The sequence below is a fragment of the Equus przewalskii genome, chromosome 18 (genome assembly GCF_037783145.1).
Source record: "Equus przewalskii isolate Varuska chromosome 18, EquPr2, whole genome shotgun sequence".
NCBI classification, from domain to species: domain Eukaryota; kingdom Metazoa; phylum Chordata; class Mammalia; order Perissodactyla; family Equidae; genus Equus; species Equus przewalskii.
The window spans coordinates 34,278,279-34,299,791 of NC_091848.1; the positions used below are offsets into that span (position 1 = coordinate 34,278,279).

The 21,513-nt window shown below is 34.1% G+C and overlaps 1 protein-coding gene across 21 annotated transcripts in view; it reads left to right on the forward strand.

The window, feature by feature from the left end:
• DLG1 (discs large MAGUK scaffold protein 1) overlaps window positions 1–21,513 on the forward strand; it is a 262,589-nt gene that overhangs the window by 83,490 nt on the left and 157,586 nt on the right. For 19 of the 21 annotated variants that reach the window (XM_070583431.1, XM_070583434.1, XM_070583435.1 and 16 more), the window contains one exon: window positions 17,109–17,273. In XM_070583431.1, the coding sequence (XP_070439532.1) occupies window positions 17,109–17,273 (165 nt within the window). Of the gene's footprint in view, window positions 1–17,108; window positions 17,274–21,337; window positions 21,509–21,513 lie in introns of those variants that run through there. The other 2 variants (XM_070583452.1, XM_070583449.1) reach the window with 2 other exon arrangements.

The window sequence follows — 21,513 nt, forward strand, 5'->3', positions numbered from 1 at the left end:
AATTGACCATTCTTTTTCACCATTCACCAAAATAAACTCAAAATGGATCAAAGACCTAAAGGTGAGACCTGAAACCATAAGCCTTTTGGAAGAAAACATAGGCAGTACACTCTTGACATCAGTATTAAAAGGATCTTTTCGGACACCATGCCTTCTCAGAGAAGGGATACAATAGAAAGAATAGACAAATGGGACTTCATCAGACTAAAGAGCTTCTTCAAGGCAAATGAAAACAGGATTGAAACAAAAACACAACCCACTAACTGGGAATAAATACTTGCAAGCCATATATCTGACAAAGGCTTAATATCCATAAAATATAAAGAACTCTCACAACTCAACAACAAAAAAATCAAACAACCCAATCAAAAAATGGGCTGGAGACATGAACAGACATTTCTCCAAAGAAGATATATGGATGGCCAATAGGCACATGAAAAGATGCCCATCATCGCTGATCATCAGGGAAATGCAAATCAAAACTACACTGAGATATCACCTTACACCTGTTAGAATGACAAAAATATCTAAAACTAATAGTAACAAATGTTGGAGAGGTTGTGGAGAAAAAGGAACCGTCATACACTGCTGGTGGGAATGCACACTGGTGCAGCCACTATGGAAAACAGTATGGAGATTCCTCAAAAAATTAAAAATAGAACTACCATACGATCCAGCCATCCCACTACTGGGTATTTATCCAAAGAGCTTGAAGTCAGCAATCCCAAAAGTCCTATGCACCCCAATGTTCCTTGCAGCATTATTTACAATAGCCAAGACATGGAAGCAACCTAAGTGCCCATCAACAGACGAATGGATAAAGAGGATGTGGTACGTATATACAATGGAATACTACTCAGCTGCAAAACAGAACAAAATCATTCCATTTGCAATAACATGGATGGACCTTGAGGGAATTATGTTAAGTGAAATAAGCCAGCTAGAGAAGGATAATCTGTGTATGACTCCACTCATATGAGGAATTTAAAAATGTGGACCAAGAACAGTTTACTGGATACCAGGGGAAAGGTGGGGTGGGGGGTGGGCACAAAGGGTGAAGTGGTGCACCTACAACACGAATGACAAACATTAATGTACAACTGAAATTTCACAAGATTGTAAGCTATCATTAACTCAATTAAAAGAAAATAAAAATAAAGTGGGCGCTAATCCAATATGACCAGTGTGCTCGTAACAAGGGGAAATTTGAACAAAGATGGGCACACAACAAGAATACCATGTGAAGATGAAGACAGAGATCTGGGTGACTCATCTGTAAGCCAAGGAATGCCAAGAGTGCTAGCAAGCCACCAGAAGCAGGAGAGATGCATGGAATAGATTCTTCTTCACAGCCCTCAGAAGGAACCAACTCTGCTGACCCCTTTTTCCAGACTTCTAACCTCCAGAACTATGAGATAATAAATTTGTATTGTTTACGCCACCCAGTTTGTGGTACTTTGTTACAGTAGCCTTAGCAAACTAATACATAATTACTATATAAATAAATTCGTTCCTCATTTAAAAAGACTGAATTTTTCTTTTCCTGTTATTGATTTGTAAAAGATCTTTATATATTCAGATAGAGTCCTTTGTCAGATTTATTTATTGCAAATATTTTCTCTCATTTTGTAGTTTGCCTTTTACTTTCCTTAGTGGTGATTTTGAAGAGTGAAAGTTTTAAGAAAGCCCAGTTTGTCAAAATTTTTCATTGTTGGGCTTTTTGTGTTCTATAGAATAAATCTTTTCCTATCCCAAGTTTACAATTCTTAGACTTTCTTCTAGAGTTTTTATAGTTTTATGTTTTACATTTAGATATGTGATCCCTTCTGAATTAATTTTGTGTATGATGTAGGATAAGGGTCAATGTTATTTTTTTCTATTTGAATATTCAGTTGTTCCAGTACTATTTTTTAAAACGCCTTTTCCTTCCCTCATTGAATTACTGTTGCATTTTGTCAAAAATCAGTTGACCACATATGTGTGGATTTATTTATGAAGTCTTTATTCTGTTCCATTGATAAGTCTGTCCACTTTTTGGCCGATACCACACTGTCTTGACATCAGGTAATGTAAGTCTTCCAACTTTGTTCTTTTTAAATTTTGGTTTGACTATTCTAGATCATTTGCATTTCAGCATTTTACAATTAGCTTATCAGTTTCTGCAAAAAGTGTGCTGGAATTATTACTGGGATTGCATTAAATCTATACATCATTTGAAGAAAATGGACATCTTGACAATATTTTTTTCCACTCCACAAACTTATTACATTTCTCTGTTTCTTTAGATCTTAATTTCTTTTAGCAATATTCTGTAATTAGCAGTGAAGATGTCTTGCACATCTTTTGAAAAAGTTATTCCTAATTTTTAAAATCTTTTTGGAGTTGGTGTAAATGGAATTTTTAGAAAGTTTTGGTTTCCAATTATTTGCTGTTGGTATAAAAAAATAAAATTTTGTTAGTGTAGTATCCTGCAACCTTGCTATAAATTCAACTATTAATTTTAGTAGTTTTATAAATTCCTTGGAAATTTCAGTGTAAACAATCACGTCATTTGTAGAGACAATTTTATTTCTTCCTTACTGGCTTTTATGCTTTTTATTTCTTTTACTTGCCTTCTAGCCATGGTTAGGACATTCAACATAATGTTGAATAGAAATGAGAAGAATGAGAATCCCTTATGCCTTATTGCCCATCTAAAGGGGGAGAATGTTCAACATTTCACCATTAGATATGTTAGCTGTTGGACTTTTGTAGATGCCCTTTATCAGATTGAGATTGTTCTGGACTTTTAATTTGCTAAGAATTTTATCATGAATCAGTGTTAAATTGGGTCACATGTTTTACATATATTTTACTGAAATGATCATATGGTTTTTCTCCTTTATTCTGTTAATATGGAGAATTACAATGATTTTTTCTTTCAAATGTTTTCATCAATTCTTGCAATTGATGTATTATCCTTTGGATTATCCTTTTCATATTCAATTTGCTGATTTTTAAAAAGGATTCTTGCATGTGTTCATGAAGGATATTGGTCCATCATTTCTTCCTTTTGTGATGTCTTTGTCAGGATTTAGTATTAATGTTATGCTGGTCTCATAGTTGGGAGGTGTTCTATTTTCTGAAAGAATTTGTGTAAAAATATTTCTTTCTTAAATGTTTGGTAGACTTAACATCTGGGCCTGGACTCTTCTCTGTGGGAAGAATGTTGATAAATTCAGTTTCTTTAATAGATATGGAGACACTCATTTACTGTTTCATATTGTGTCAGAATATTATGTGTGGTAAGAAGCGTTTTTCAAGGAATTTCTTGATTTCATCTAACCTGTTGAGTTAGTTGGCCTAAAGTTGGTCGCAATTCTTTTCTTATTGTGTTTTTAAGGTTTCTAAGTTTTTTTAGTGATACTCTGTCTTTCATTCTTGATGTTGGTGATTGCATTCTCTTTTTCCCTCGTCTGTCTAAAAGAAGGGTTTATTTTGTTGATTCTTTGGTTTGTTAATATTCTCAATTGTTTGTTTTCTACTTAATTGGTTTCTGCCCTTGGTTATTTCCTTTTTTCTCTTCAGGTTTACTTTAGACTTCTTTTTGTAGCCTGTTGAGGTGAATCCTTAGGTCACTCATTTTACTTTCTTCTCTAGTATAAGGCATTTAAAGCTACAAATTTCCTTCTAAGTACTTGTAGAGTTCAGAAACAATCCACAAGATCACTCTTACTTCTGACACCAATTGCAAGTTTGACGGTTACCAAGACCACTCTTGGGTTCAGTCAGTAAGCCCATTGAAGAGTATTGAACTCACAGAATGCAGTGAAAGCTTTATACTCATGGTTATGGTTTATTACAGTGAAGGATACATATTAAAATCAGCCAAGGGAGAGACCCATGGGGCAGAGTCCAAGATAGTTCCAAATGAGGAGCTTCCAGTTGTCCTCTATATGTGGGCTCATGGACAACTTCAACACTCCTGGCAATGATATGTGATAATACACACTGAATATTTCCAACCAGAGAAACTCACCCCTTGGTGTCCAGAGTTTTTATTGGGGCAATCATGTCTATGTGGTTGGCTGCTCATAGTGCTGATCTGTCTCCAGCACCTCCTGGAGGTTAAGCTGATACTGTGTGACCCAAACGCTCCACTATAAATTGGATTGTTATAAATCTAGCATGTCCCAAACCCCCCTGGTAGACAAAGGCATTCATGTCAGACTGAACATTACAGGGGCTTGGAGAATACCTCCCAGGAGCTGAGGACAAAGGTCAGACCTTTCTTTGGGCGAAGTTAAATTCTTTACTACATTGTACTACTTTAGCTTCATTCTACAAATTTTAATCTACTTTATTTTCATTATCATTCAGTTCCAAAATGTTTCTAATTTCCTTCTTGAGTTCTTTTTTGACCCATGAGTCTTTTAGAAGTATGTTGTTTAATATTTAAGTATTAGTGGTTTTACTAGGTATCCTCTTGGTTGTTTCCAAGTTAATTCTGTTGTGGTCAAAGAATGATTCATGATTTCAGTCCTTTAAAATTTGTGACTTGCTTTATGGCCTAGCCTGTGGTCTCTCTTGGCAAGTGCATCATGTGCATCAAAAAGAATGTATTTTCTTCAGTTGTTGAGTATAATAATGTATTATAAATGTCAGGTAGGTCAAGATGGTTGAGTTTGTTCAGATTGTCTGTCCTTACTGATATTTGTATAGTTCTGTCAGTTGCTCATCAGGGAGTTTAAATCTCTTATTAAGATTGTGGAATTGTCTGTTTCTCCCTTTAATTATTTTATTAAATTAATTATTATCCCTATTTCTATCTTTATGTATAAAGTGCTTCTCTTGCTTTTTAAAATTCATTCTGATAATCTCTGCCCATTAATTATAACATTTAAATCTACTTACATTTAATGCAGTCATCAATATGATTAGATTAAGATCTTTTTGTTGTTGTTGTTATTGTTTTCTCTTTGTCCCTTCTCTCTTTGGTTCCTTTGTTCTTCCTTTCTTGCCTTTGTTTTTGGATTATTTGAATATTTTAAAATATTTTATTTTAACTGTTGGCTTCTTAGCTATCTGCCTTTTTGCATTTTTTAATTAGTTGCTATAATGATTACAAAATACTTCCTTATCTTTTCGGTCTCTTAATATTGTACTACTTCACATACAATGCGGAAACCTTGCAACTGTATAGGTCTGTTTACCACCACTACCATCCCCCAATCCTACCATCCTTTATGCTGTAGTTGTTGTATGTATTACATCCATATGTTTTAAATCTATATACATATTTTAAACCCTACAAGACTTGTAATTTTAGCTTTAGACAATCATATATATATATTTTTAAAGGATTTTACCTATATTTGCTTTGCACATTCAGCTAGGGATAACACATCTAATAAGCATGGAAAGTTACAGAACATCTCTGAAGCCAGAACTGGCTGCTGACAGACTCAACTGGTCAAAAGGTTTAGTTTCTGCATGAGCAGTGGCCTGAGTGGTGGCCTGGGCAGTAGGGCATACCAGAGTTGCAGTAGTGTGAAGGCCTCCTGGGGGTCAGTTGGGGCTGTAGCAGTCCTAGTGATGGAAGCCAGAGTCAGTGACTCAGAGATCCAGATGCAACTGGAGGATGAAGTAAGAGATTCAGTTAGATTCTTAGCGTCATTCAGTTTTGACCCAAATCATATCTGTTTTAATTTATCATTTAAATATGGAAAATCTGATTCCTACTAATTATTAATTAAATCAGTTAACATAGTAAATTGCTTCTATTAATTTTTTACTAGATTTTCTAGCCAAATAGAATCTCCTGTAAATAATGATCATTTTATCAACTCATTTAAATTTTTTAAGAAAGTTTTTAAGGTAATTTTGCAAATGAATAATTACATGGTTCTAAATTGAAAGGTACGTAAAAATGAAAACTCTCCATCCCACCCCTTCCCCCAGGCACAGATTTCTTTCCAACAGGCAACTAAAGTTGCGTTTCCTGTGCATCCTGGTTTCTCCATATTTAAACAAATATGCGTGTTTTCCCTCACCTCTCTTACACACACATACATGCACACATACAAATGGGAGCACAGTCTACACTGTTTTGAACTTTATTTAGCCACTAAATATTATATTCTGAAGCTCTTCCTATTTTCATATTTAAAGACTTTCCTCATCTTTTTATGGTTTATGATAGTCACTGATTTGGTAAGATTATTGTTTGACAAGTCCATTGTTTATGGATATGCTGGTGCATGTTTCCTATTATATGCTTTACAAATAGTGCTACAATGAATATGTTAATTGTACATATGGAGATATGTCTATAGGATAAATTCCTAAAAGTGGAATTATTGGGTCAGTGGATACGTGTATTTGTAATTTTTATATATGTTGTGAAATTGACCTTCATAGAGATGGTACCAGTATACACTCCCAGATATGTTAGAAAGTGCTTGTTTTTCCTATGCCCTCATCAGTATAGTGTGTTATTAACCTTGGATATTTGATAGTCTGAGAATATGAGAAATGGTGTGTCAGTGTAGCTTTAATTTACATTTATCCTATTGTGAGTAAAGTGAACATCTTTGCGTATATTTAAGAATTATTTATTTCCTGTTCTCTACAGTTTATAGTCTTTTCCATGCATAGGAGAGAGAATTGGAAGGCTTTGTATCTTTTTTTTGGGATTTGTAGTCTTTATATGTATTTGTGAAAATAGTCCTTTGGATTAAAGTTACAGATACTTTTTTCCTGTTTTTTGTTTTTTTTTTTTACTTTTTAACTTCTGGTCATACTTATCAGTCATTTTTTAATGACTTTCAGTTTTATGTTACGGTTGTATAGATCTTTGAACTCTGTAGTTATTAAAGACTTTGCTAGAAGAATCTTGAGTTTTTGTGGTTTCATTTAAAAAACTAATTCGTTTGGAAATTTTCCTGTTATAGCTATGCATTTTCCCTTTGCTGTTTATTGAATAATCTATCTTTTATCCAGTGATATTGGCTGGAGATGTCACTTTTATCAAATAACAATGAATTTCTATTAATATAAAGTACTGATTTTCTTCTTCTTTTCACTAATCTTTCTGTTCTTGCACCAGTAACACCATGTTTTAATCATCATGGTTTTATAATAAGTTTTAAATTTGTTGAAGATAGTTCACACTCATCACTTTTTTTTTTTTTTTGAGGAAGATTATCCCTGAGCTGACTGCTGCCAATCCTCCTTTTTTTGCTGAGGAAGACTGACCCTGAGCTAACATCCATGCCCATCTTCCTCTACCCCGTATGTGGGACGCCCACCACAGCATGGTGTGCCAAGCGGTGCCATGTCTTCACCCGGGATCCAACCTGGCAAACCCTGGGGCCGCCAAAGCGGAACATGCGCACTTAAACGCTGTGCCACCAGGTCGGCCCCTCATTACTTCTTATTCATAGACTTTTTTTCTTTGTTCTAGCTGGTTACTTTTCATGAATTTTAGTTACCTCTTCTATTCCTAAATAAACAAACATTTAAATAAATGAATAAATTTCCTGTTGGCCTTTTTGTTGGGATCACATTAAAGAGAAAATGTACATAAACTTACAGAGGGAGATGATACCTTGAACTTGATTCTTCCTATCAAGAACATGGTATGTCTTCTTTCCATTTGGTAAATTCAGACATTTGGATACTTCAGATTTATTAATTCCTGGGCATCGTATCTTTTGATTGAAATACAGTCTTTTCTTTCATTATGTCACCTGACTGACTGATATTGGTTTAAATCAGAGGTTGGCAAACTTTTCTAAAAAGGACCAGATAGTAAATATTTTTGGCTTTGTCAGCCATCAACTTCTCAGCACCACCATTGTATGAGAAAGCAGCTTGAAAGCTATAAATAATACATAAATTACAAATGAGTATAGCTGTGTTCCAGTACAACTTTATTTATAAAAACAGGCAGCAGGGCATATTTGACAGCAGGCCAGCATAGTTTGTGGACCCTTGGCTTAAATTAAAACTATTGATTTCTATGTATTCATTTTCTGACTGAATAACTAACTGAATTCTTTTCTTGTTTATAGTTTTTATGCATATCTCTTGGATTTTCTGGGTTTACCATTAGATCATCTGTAAATTGTGATAATTTATTCTCTTCCTTCTAATTTTTATATATCTTAATTCCTTTTTCTTACAACTCCTGGACAATGTTAGCAATAGTTATGATAGTGGTATTTTTGCCTTATTTCTGACTTCAATGTGAATGACTGTATTGTTTCCCCATTAATCATAATGTTGACTTTCTGGATGGATAGAAAGATATTAAATCAAGAAAGCATTTTTTACTTATATAGTTGAGTTCTTTTTAAAATCAAGAGTAAATATTGGGGTTTTTAAAAAATATCTTTTTAGAAGAATCTGTGGAAATGATTAGACTCTTTACATCATAGATTATTTATTTATTTGTTTATCTCCCAAAAGCATACTGTGGTAAGCAGAATAATGCTCCTTCCCCAAAAAACATCTGTGTCCTTGTCCCTGGAATCTATGAATATATTAGGTTACATGGCAGAAGAAAATTAAGGTCACACATGGAAATAAGGTTTCTAATCAGCTGACATTAAAATAGGGAGATTATTCTGGATTACTCACATGGGCTCAGTGTAATCACAAAGTTCCTAAAAGTGGAATAAGAATTAGAAAACAGAACCAGAGGAGATAACAGCCTGAGGACTTGGACTGACGTTGTTGCCTTCGAAGATAGAGGAAGTGGGCCAACAGCCGAGGGAACATGGACAGCCTCCAGAAACTGGAAAAGGCAAGGAAGCAGATTCTCCTCTAGAGCCCCCACAAGGGAACGCAGCCCTGCTGACACCTGGATTTTAGCCCAGTGAAACTTACTTTGGACTTCTCAACTACAGAGCTGCAAGATAATAAATTTATGTTGTTGTAAGGCACTAAATTTGTGGTTATTTCAGGTAGCGGCCATAGAAAAGCATCCCTTTGGTTTTGTTCCTGATTATAGTAGGTGAATGGCTGATGTTTCGCCGCTTGTTGTGGTGTGGATTTTGTGCTGATTCATGGTAGGAAACTCTCCATCTATCCCTATTTCACTCTAAAAGGTGGTGGTGGTTGTTTTTAATCAGTTATGTTTTTATTTCTTGATTATTTGGCATCTGTTAATAGAATTTTTTCCTTTTGACTTATTAATAAGGTCAATTGTATTAAATGACTTGATATTTAACTATTTTGATGTTTTTGGAGTGTATTCTACTTGGTTTGTAATATTTTGATGTTCTTCTGAGTTGTGTTTGCTAATATTTTATTTTGGAATTTTGCATTTATATTTGTAAGTGAGATTAGTTTCTAGTTTTTTTTGTCTTCTCTGAGGAATTATTATTTGAGGATGTTCTGGTTTTTGTTCGTGGCTGTTTCAGGGTTTTATCTCATCTATGGCCAATTTTGGAAATTTATGTATACCTATAAAATCATAACCATGCAATTCTATTTGTATTGTATTTTGTTTTCCCCTGCCCCCAGACTTTGTTTCTGAGGGAAGGTGAAAGCAGTAAATGACAATATTGGTAAGGCAGATTGTCTTTCACATGCATGGCTTTATCATATAAAGGTCAAACATATTCTTATCTGCAAGTTCTAGGTGATTTGTTATGTGGAAATCTTTTATCTTGGCTTATCACAATTCCTTCCTTAAAAAGTTTGAGTTAGTAACTCTGTTCTTCTTGGGTTAACCTTTCAGCAGTTGTCAGTGGTTCCAGAGATTTTTAATTCATTTCTATTCCAAGCAAGTGAGTGGTTGGAAGAAATGGTTACTGAGAGATATTTATCAGTTCTTCTAAAGTAGGAATCAATTTTTATCTAAATTATTTCCCTTGGTTGTATAGATTGGTTTCTATTCATATTTGGTTGGAAACTAAGTATTGTTTAACCATGGGCAATAGTTAATTGTACCTCAGATCATCATTTTAGCTCCCAGTTAATGCATATAATACTTAACAAATTAATGAAATAGGGAAAATCATATTTTAGTTTTCTATCCCAAACCAGCAGATGTTTTACCAAAACTTAGTTAACCCCACTTTAAGACAATTTGTCTGGAGCTGGCTCCAAGATTGTCTTGAAACAGCTTTTGTCGGGACAGGAAAAATAAGCTCTGAGTCAATCTAATATCAATTGTTATTTTTATATAATTCTTCTGTTTCCATTCCTGCAGCTTCACATTAAGCCACTGCGAGGAACAGAAGCAGCACACTGTTTTGTGTGCATTTTTGTACTGCAGTTATCTCATCAAGATTGATAAGTAGGAGAATTGTGGGCCTGGAAAGCTGCTTGGAAATACTGCCCCAAGTAGTAATTGTAACCCTAGGAATCCCTTTTTTGAATCATTTATAAATAATAGAATTTTCTTTTTGGTAACTGTGTTTTGTTGTATTAGACTTTCTTAAAGGTGCCGAGTACAAGGGAACTCAGAAATTAAGAGATTCCTGCTGGCTAGAGATAAGACAATTTGAACTTCAAAAGGATATTTGCAGTGGATTTGAACCAATCAAATATATGTAATCTACCAATTTTTAATGACAATAGTAATTTTTAAATTAATATATTCACATACCATAACATTCACCCTGTTAAAGTGTACAGTTCTGTGCAGAGGATTGTGCAACCATCACCACTAATTCCAAGAGATTTTCATCATCCCCCAAGAAAATTCAGTGTCTACTAGCAGTTGATTCTCATTTCTCCCTCTTCCCAGTACTTGGCAAACACTAATCTACTTTCTAGTTCTATGAATTTGCTTATTCTGAAATTTCATATGCAGTCACATATCGCTTAACGATGGAATATGTTCTGAGAAATGTGTTGTTAGGTGATTTTGTTGTCATGCAAACATCATATGGTATATTTACACAAACCTAGATGGTACAACCTTCTACACACCTAGGCTATATAGTACTAATTTTAGGGCACCAACATTGTATATGCAGTTTGTTGTTCATTGAAACATCATTATGTGGTGCATGACTGGAAGTGGAATTATACAGTATGTGGCCTTTTGTGTCTGCCTTCTTTCACTTAGCGAAATGTTTTCAAAGTTCGATGTTGTAGATGTATAAATACTTAATTCCTTTTTATAGCTGGATAATATTCCATTGTATGAATATACCACATTTTGTTTATCCATTCATAAATTGATAGACATCTGGGTTGTTTCCACTTTGGCGCTATTATGAATAGTGATGCTATGAACATTTGTGTGCAAGTTTTTATGTGAATGCACATTTTCAGTTCTCTTGGATGTATACCTAAGAGTGAAGTTGCTCAGTCATATGGTAACTCTTTTTACCTTTTGAGGAACTGCCAAACTGTTTTCCAGGTGGCTGAACCATTTTACATTCCCCCATCACTGTGTGAGGGTTCTTATTTCTCCACGTTCTTGCCAACATGTGTCGTCAGTCTTTTTGATTATAGCCATCATGGTGAGTGTGAAGTGATATTGTGGTTTTGATTTGCATTTCTGTAATGACTAATGTTGAATGTGTTAGTGGCTATTTATATGTCTTCTTTGGAGAAATGTCTTTTTAAATTCTTTGTCCATTTTAAAATTGGATTGTCTTTTTATTGTTGAGTTTTAAGAGTTCCTTATGTATTCTGGATACTTAACAGATATTTACCTTATGTATTCTGGATACCCTTATCAAATATATGATTTACAAATATTTTCTCTCATTCTATGGGTTATCTTTTCACTTTCTTGATAGTGTCCTTTGATCAACAGAAGTTTTTCATTTATGTGAAGTCAACTTTATCTGTTTCTGTTTTTCGTTGGTTGCTTGTGCTTTAGGTGTTGTAGCTAAGAACCCACTGCCTAATCCAGGGTCACAAAGATTTACACTTATGTTTTCCTCTAAGAGTTTTATAGTTTCAGCTCTTATGTTTAGGTCTTGATCTGTTTTGGATTAATTTTTATATATAGTGTCAGAAAGGGGTCTAATTTAATCTTTTACATCCAGTTGTCTCGGCATCATTTGTTGAAAAGACCATTTTTTTCTCCATTTAATTGTCTTGGCACCCATGTTGAAAATCAGTTGGCCATAAATGTAAGGATATCTTTCTGGGCTCTTAATTCTATTGCATTGATATATGTCTATCCTTATGCCAATATCACAATCTTGTTTAATGTGGATTTGTAGAAAGTTTTAAAATTGAGAAGTGAGAGTCCTCTGCTTTGCTTTTCTGTTTCAAGATTGTTTTGACTATTCTGGGTCTTTTGCAACTCCATAAGAATATTAGGTCAGCTTGTCAATTTCTAGGGGTGAAAAACAGATGGGCTTTTGATCAAGAGTGTATTGGATGATATATAAAAATCTCTTAATTGCTTTAGGATGATAGGGAACCAATATTATCTATCTTGAACACTGGTAAATAAGGGACAGATTCAAGAATTTTTCCTATTATTCATGTGTGAACCATACTGATAAGTAACCAAACAGTAAGTGAAGAGAAAGGTTTCTTTATATATGTATACCATTTAATAAATGAAAAAGAAATAATAGAATTAGATTTGTACCATTTTGCATCCTGTAGTGAATGAATTGAGATATATGCGTGTGTGTATGTATATATCTACATATCTATGAATGTACATATTGTAATTCGGGGGAATCTGAAAGGATTTAAAACAAAAAAATGGTTCATTCTGAAAAGGAAAGAAAGAAATCACTAAAAAAATAGTCTTTTAAGTACTTTTAATATATGTTACCCCTGGATCGGATCCCTTTTTAGTCCTTATAATTATTTTAAAAACTCCAAGCATTTGACCTGTGGGTTTCCCAGTAAAATCACTCCATACTTGGAACACCATTCACTATGGTTCTTTGCCTTCTGTATTTCATGAGAATTGGCAGCTGGATGCAGTAGCTTGATGAGTCTTTCATACGTATAATGTTTATATACACATACACATAAAGAAATACACTATTGCTTTGCTTTAAAATGTTCAAACTGTGTGTATGTTAGCTTTGAAACATACTTTCCTCATTCAGTAATCTATGTCTTCGTCTTTTTGTGTTAGAAGTAGATTTTTACCCAATTGAACTTCTGCATAATATATCTCTTCCCTAAGATGACTGTACCATAGTTTATTTAGCCTTTAAAAATAATTTCTTTTTGGTCTCTTGATAGGCAGCTTGTTTCCAATTTGTTGTTGTTGTTGTTGTTCCAAACTATACTATAGTGAATGTCCTTCTGCGTGTATCTCCCTAAAGTACACACTAAGTTGTGGAGTACCTGTGAAGTTTGAAAAGGTGGCATCAAGTTTCTTTCTTTATATTGTAATTACAGCTAAGGCATAAGAGTACTTAGATTTTACTTCTGCCTAATTGAGTATATAAACTGTTAAGTTTTGTAAATATGTTTATGTTAACTTCAGTCTTACTCAGGATAAAGCTAGAGAATTCTTTTCATTGGTTTTGAAAATAATTGAGGTTTATGTGTAAAAACCGATTTCCCCTCTCATGTTCAGTAAGCTGGCTAATGTAGATGTGGGCCTGATTGTTATTTCACTTGTAATTGTGCTAAGGATGTTGTTTAAAAAGTGGTGCTGGAGGTTGTGTAGTAACTTTCAGCAGTTAAATTCATAGTAGAGTGTCGCTTTTTTATTTTACAACGTACATATTTGTCTGTATACAACACATATTTAATGTTCCTCGCTGATGCTATATCTAAGATTAATTCTTAGAAGTGGAATTACTGGATCAAGGAGCAGATACATTTTCAGGGCTTTTGAAACATAGTGCCAAACTGCCCACCAGAAAAAGACCTCTACCAAGAAATGTGATGATTTATGCCCATTTCTCTGTATGCTGTCACTGTAATTTTTACTTACTAAAGAAGTTGAGCATGTTTTTCCTATAAGTTTACTGACCTATTTAGATGGGTTTTGTGAATATCCTTTTATTATGTTTGCTGACTTTTTTTTTTAATGATTTATAAGAGCAGCTTGTAGTGGCTAATAATCCTTTGTTAGAAAAAAATTTTTTTCTGTTGTGCTTTGTGTCTTTTCTTTGAGTGTGTTTATTTGGGCAGGTAGGGGAAATGGGAAAGAGAATATTGTAGTTTGTTTTGGTTTTATGATTATGCATACACATTCCCAGTCTGAGTTGAGAAACATGCACTTTCATTTTCTCCCAGTTCTTATAATTATGATTTCCTTTACTGTAGTGTATGGTATGAGGTAGATTTGGCTTTCTTAAAATTATGTTGATCTTTTAAAAATAGATTGCATAGAATTATTTGTGTGTGTGAGAGAGAAAGGGACAAAGATTCTTTTATAGGTAAAAGAAAAATACTGTTATCAAATAGGCTAATTTTCAGTTAGAATTTGAAATGGCTGATTTTTTCATTTTTGTACAAGTTAACCAAATGAGAAAACCAGACTAATTTAGCCGAACAGCCTTGGCTTTTCATGTTGACTATATCTTTAGAGATGCAGTATTTAGCTAACATTGGCTAAGAAAAGGACAAATCAATATTCAGATTTCTTTTTTGCCTAGCTTTGAATTTTTTTTAATTTTTTTTAATTTCCTTTTTGTTTTATTGTGGTAAAATACATATAATAAAATTTACCACCTTAACCATTTTTAAATTTACAAGTCAGTGATATTATATACATTCACATCGTTGTGCAGGCATCACCATCGTCCATCGCCATAACTCTTTTTGTCTTGTAAAACTGAAAGTCTGTGGCTGTTAAATGGTAACTCGCAATTCTCCCCTCCCCTCAGCCTCTGGTACCCACCATTAGACGTTGTCTCCATGGTTTTGACTACTCTGAGTACTTTATATAAATGGAATCCTACAGTATTTGTCTTTTTGTGACTGGCTTATTAGTCTGCGAGGGTCTTCCATGTTGTAACATATTGTAGAATTTCCTTCCTTAAGGCTAAAGAATATTCCATTGTATGTATATACCATATTTTGCTTATCCATTTATCCATTTATGGACACTTGGGTTTCTTCCATGTTTTAGCTGTTGTGAGTAATGCATCTGTGAACATGGGTGTACAAATCTCTCTTCAAGACCGTACTTTCGCTTCTTTTGGGTATATACCCAGAAGTAGAATTGCTGGATCATATGGTAAATGTATTTTTAATTTTTTTTTTTTTTTTAAGATTTTATTTTTTCCTCTTTCTCCCCAAAGCCCCCCAGTACATAGTTGTATATTCTTCATTGTGGATCCTTCTAGTTGTGGCATGTGGGACGCTGCCTCAGCGTGGTCTGATGAGCAGTGCCATGTCCGCGCCCAGGATTCGAACCAACGAAACACTGGGCCGCCTGCAGCGGAGCGCACGAACTTAACCACTCGGCCACGGGGCCAGCCCCGTATTTTTAATTTTTTAAGGAACCGTCATCCTGTTTTCCACAGCATCTGTACCATTTTACATTCCCACCAACAATGCACAAGAGTTCCAGTTTCTCCACATCCTCCCCAACACTTTTTTTCTGTTTTTTCAGTAGTAACTATGCTAATGGGTGTGAGGTGATATCTCATTGTAGTTTTGATTTGCATTTCCCTAATGATTAGTGATTTTGACCATCTTTCATATGCTTGTTGGCCGTTCATATATCTTCTTTGGAGAAATGTCTATTCAATTCCTCTGCCCATTTTCGAAATGAGTTGTTTGTTTTTTTGTTGAATTTTAGGAGTTTTCTACATATTCTGGATATTAATCCCTTATCAGATATATGATTTGCTGATATTTTCTCCCGTTCTCTGGATTGTCTTTTTACTCTGTGAATTGTGTCTTTTGATGCACAAAATTTTTAAGTTTTTATGAAGCCTCGTTTGTCTATTTTTTCTTTTGTTATCTGTGCTTTTAGTATTATATCTAAGAATCGTGGCCAAATACAATGTTGTGAAGCTCTTGCGCTGTGTTTTCTTCTGAGTTTTATTGTCTTAAGTCCTATATTTAGGTCCTCTATTAACTTTGAGTTAATTTTTGTACATGGTGTTAGGTAAGGGTCCAGCTTCCTTCTTTTGCATGTGGATATCCAATTTTCCCAGCATTGTTTGTTGAAAAGACTGTCTTTTCCCTATTGAATATTCTTGGCAGTGTTGTCGAAAATAATATGATGATATATGTGAGGGTTTGTTTCTGGACTCTCTGTTCTATTCCATTGTCTTTATGCCAGTACCAAACTGTTTTGATTACGGTGGCATTGTAGTAAGTTTTGAATGAGGAAGTGTGAATCCTCCAGCTTTGTTCTTTTTTTACATCACTATTTTGGCTATTCAGATCCACTCAGATTCCATGTGAATTTTAGGATGATTTTTCTATTTCTGCAAAAAATGTCATTGGGATTTTGATAGGTATTATGTTGGATCTGTAAATTACTTTGAGTAGTATTGACATCTCAACAACTTTAATATTGTCTTCGAATCCATGAACACAGGATGTGTTTTCATTTATTTCTGTCATCTTTAATTTCTTTCAGCAGAGTTTTGTAGTTTTCATTATACAAGTCTTTTACCTTGTTGGTTAAGTTCATTCCCAAGTATTTTATTCCTTTTGATGCTATTGTAAATGGAATCGTTTTCTTGCATGTAAGATTATATCATCTGCAAACACATAATTTTACTTCTTCCTTTTCACTTTGAATGTCTTTCATTTCTTTTTCTTGCCTAATTGTTCTAGCTGCGACTTCCCATACTATGTTGAATAGAAGTGGTGAAATTGACCAAAATTAATGCAATTTGCTATCCGAGTTTTCCCCTGGAAGTTGCAAGCCTTCTACAGACTCCAGAGTTCCAAAATAGTTACATCAGACAGATTCTGCCTGTGCAGTCATTGTCTAGGTGGGGAGACAGATTCCTGGTACTTCCTACTCCACCATCTTCCCAGAATCAGAATTATTTTTAATAATCAAATAATTTTATTAGAATATTGGCATAACTTTAAAATGGAGGCCTGTTTTTCTCAGACTTGTGTATTAAACCATAAAATACACTTTTCATACAGTTAAGTATTACTGAGTATTTTGCTAGTCATGAAAACCATGATTTGAATTAAACTCACTTTGCTTTGCAAGGCTTCTTCATATTTAATAATTTACTTTACAGAAATACCGGTATCAGGATGAAGATACACCTCCTCAAGAGCACATTTCCCCACAAATCACTAATGAGCTGATAGGTCCAGAATTGGTTCATGTCTCAGAGAAGAACCTGTCAGAAATTGAGAATGTCCATGGATTTGTTTCTCATTCTCATATTTCACCGATAAAGGTAAGATGATAACTTTACTTTGTTGCTGTGAATTTTATATTACTTTTGTTACTAGTATAGCTCATACTCAGAGAGAACTCTTTTTTCCTATAGGATTTTCCCTCCTTGATTGTTTCTGGTTTCGTAGTTGTAGGGAATTTCATAATTATTAGCATTCCAAAGACATTTTTAAAGATAAATTTTATAAATTAATTTTATATTCAGTGATACTATTTTCAAACCTGAAAATTCCGTGAAGGAAATAACTATTTTATTTCAAATACTACATTGAAATATTCTTCAACACTTGTTTTAAATATTAGTAGATGTGGAAAAGAGCATTAACAATGTCTTTGAAGTCCATTACCTTTCCCTGATTCCATCACCTTGTCTCTCCCTTCAGAAATAACCACGGTCCTGGTTTCTTAGGAAGCTCTGCTACATATTTAGATCTCTAATCAATATATTGTTTATTTGCCTAGCTTGAACTTTACGTAAATGGTATTTCAGATTATTGCTAATATAAAAAGTGCTGTTAAAAACATAGGTTATGTATACACATCTTTGTGGGTAACACCACATTATTTTCCAAGTGATAGTATAGTTTACTTTTTGCAGCAATATGTAGCAGTTTTAATTGATCCGTATTCTCATCAATACTTGGTATTTTTATTTTTGCCATTGTTTGGGTTTGAAATAGTATCTCATTGTGCTTTTACTATGCATTTTCCTGTTTAATAATGAGGTTGAATGTATTTATTGGTCATTCAGGTTTCCTATTCTGTGACACGCCCTCTCAAGATTTTTGCTCGTTTTCGTATTGGTTGTTCTTTTTACTGATTTGTACATATTCTTTATGTATTCTGGATACTAATCCTTTGTTGGTTGTGTGTGAATAAGGATCATTTCTTACTAGTAAAACTTAACCTGGGTTTTGTAATTCTCTTTGAGGTATAATTTCATATTACTGGTTAAAAATTTTAATGGTTATAGTACCATTCAGATTTTCTGTTAACTTTGCTAGGTTATTTTTTTCTAGGAATTTATCCATATCATATTTATTCTAAGATATTCTTAATATCCTCGTTTTTTTAATGTCTCTAACATGTTTAGGTGAGTCCCCCTCTTTGTTCTTAATATTTTTTGTGCCTTGTTTTTTTTTCTTGATCATTTTTGCCAAAGGATGGTCTTTTCAAAGAACCATCTCTCTATTTTTTAAAAATTATTTTATTGAGGTCATATTGGTTTATGACATTGTGTACATTTCAGGTGTACATTATTATCTGTGTAGACTGCATTGTGTTCACCACCAATAGACTAGTTTTTATCCGTCACCTTTATCCCTTTCACCCTCCCTCCACCCAGTCTGTTTTTATCTGTGTATTTGTTTATCTTTCACATATGAGCGAAGCTATCTCTTTTTAAAAGATCTCGTGTTCCTTCACCATGTCCTGCCACCCCCACCCCCGTTTTTATACACATGTATACATACATATATACACGTTTATGTACATATATAAATATAAATGTGTCGATAGCCTACATATCAATTAAAGATTGTATTTGGTAGAAGCGGTCTTGTCTTCCTTTGGGAGACTGAAAGAGAGACACAGGAAAAAATCAGTTGGCTGTTAGTAAGAGGGATAGTTCTTTTATTTTTTTTCTCTTTTTCTTATCAGTATCATCTTTTTCTCTTCTGCTTTCTTTGAGTTTATTCTCTTTGGTTTTTTTTTTTTAGTTTCTCAAGTTGGTTGTTTATTACATTATCAGCCTTTTCTAATAGTATTTGAGTTTGTAAATTTTCCTTTAATAGCACTTTAACTGTATCCCACAAGTTTTAATATATAATTTTTTTATCATTCTAACATTTTCTTTTATTTCCATTATTTTTTTCTTCCCCCATGAGTTATTTAGAAGTATGTTTCTTAATTTTTAAACATAGGGGACATTTATTTCTTCCATGTTGTCGTTTAGATTATATTTCCTCATCTCATTTTTCCTTCTTATTAGCTTGGAAGTTATTTATTCTGTCTTCCTTTAATGGTTATCCTACGAATTTTAATATACATATTTAACTTATGAAAATCTAAAGTCAATAAATACCTTTCATCCTCATTCTGAGCAACATAAGAACCTTAGAACACTTGAATTCTAAGCAATTCTTCCTCCTTTATGTGCTGTTCTTGTCAAAGTAAGCCTGTTTTTTTCTTGACTGAATTAACATAACCTATTTCTTACTTTAGTTGAAATACCCCCGCAGGTATGTATAATTCTTTTATTTCTGATGTTTTGAATTTCTGGCCATTCTGATTGTTACAAATTATCCGAAGCCAATTTGTATACACCCAATTCCTCAGTCCTTCGATAGTTAATTCTGTGTGTGTAGATTCTGACACAAGCAGACATTTAAATAATGAGCCAGCATGTATCAAGTATTTTGTATAGCCTCTTCTTTAAATATGGTGAAGCCTCGGTTCTCTGTTGTTGCATAAAATGCTCACTCCAGGCAAGTAAAACAATATTGTAGAGAAAAGATTTTGTTATCCACAATTTCCAGACATCTAGGGGTTGAACGTAAGGTGCCATCCCTAAGAGTTTAGGTCTCTTTCGCATCTTCTCTTTCTCTTATGGATTGGTGGATTAATGTCTCTAAATTAGTTTAGCCAGTCCATATAACTGGAATACAATGAATTTCACCAGTGAAAGCCCATCTCATTCATTATGATAATTGGGAAAACCTTTGGTGTTGATCAAATATTAATATAACAAAGTCTTACAGCAGCATTCTCCAAATTTGACTTTTCTAGGTAAATGCTAGATGATCAGTCTAGGAATGGGAACACCTAATTTGGACAACTAACTACTCAGAGAATAGTGGTTCTCAGCTGTGGCTGGACGTTGGAATTACCTAACATAACTTAAAAATTGATATCTGAGGGACCGGCTCGGTGGGGTAGTGTTTAAGTTTGCACACTCTGCTTCGGCAGCCTGAGGTTTGCAGGTTCGGTCCAGGCATGGACCTACATGCTGCTTATTAAGCCATACTGTGGTGGCATTCCACATACAAAATAGAGGAAGACTGGCACAGAGGTTAGCTCAGTGACAGTCTTCCTCAAGCAAAAAGAGGAAGATTGGCAGCACATGTTAGCTCAGGGCCAGTCTTCCTCACCAAAGAAAAAAAAAGTGATGTCTGAGTACCACGTCAGAGATTCTGATTTAATTGGTCTGGGGTACAGTGTGGCCTTTGGGGTTTTTATAAACTCTCCAGGTGTTTCTAGTGTATAGCCACAGTTGAGAAGCACTGCACTAGAGCCTAGGTTAATTGAACCAACATACCACATACTTCTTCACTGTGTTGAGGTATTTTAAAGTAAATTTCTGATATCATCTCTTTATTTAATCCTTATTCTGCAGTGAGGCTTAAATATTTCTGTTATTGAGAGAGAAAGCATTATTACTTTTTTAAGATTCTCACTTGCTTCCTTAATCTGACTCATTTTCTCCCCTAATTTTCTCACCATAAGAGAATGAAGTAAATTTTGCCCAATTCTTTTGGTATCTGCTTTAATAATGCTCTTATTCTTTGCGTACAGTTGCTTGTCCCTTGCATACAGTTAATTATTACATAATAAAGGATTATGTACCCCACAGCTTTTTAAAGGCAAATTTGACACAGACTTCTTTAAAGGAGTATGTTATTAGATTAAAATATCCTTTATCATCAGTTATAAAAACACACCTTTTTCATATTTTATCTTTTCTGACATTGATGTATATCTGACAGTTGCTGATGTTTTACTATTGCTCTAGTCAAGTGGCAATTTTGAGTGTTTATGCAAACCTTTGTCGACACACTTTGGTAAAATCAGGAAACTCCCAGCATCAAAGCATCTTAGTGTAATATGGTAATAATTCAACTGATAAGTCAAATTTAATAATTTAATAGTTCAACTGCTCATTGAAAAGCATCTAAAAACCTGTCCATCCTTGTAGGCCATTCTCTTGCTCTTTTTCAGTTGATTTTCATTTCTTAGGTAATAATAGCATCAGTCTCTCAAGCAGTTACAAACAAGCCTCTGATGCTCGTAGGGGCAGCAGGTGAGTCCCCTCCTCTCTGCCTTCCCTCCTTGGCTGGCTACCTCTCTGATTTTTATCTGGCGACTGAGAGACATAAGGATTTTCATTCCCAGTAGAAGAAATTATCTAACTTCTCTTTCATCTGTTTCTGAATCACAGTTTACATCTTACTTTTTTATGTGAG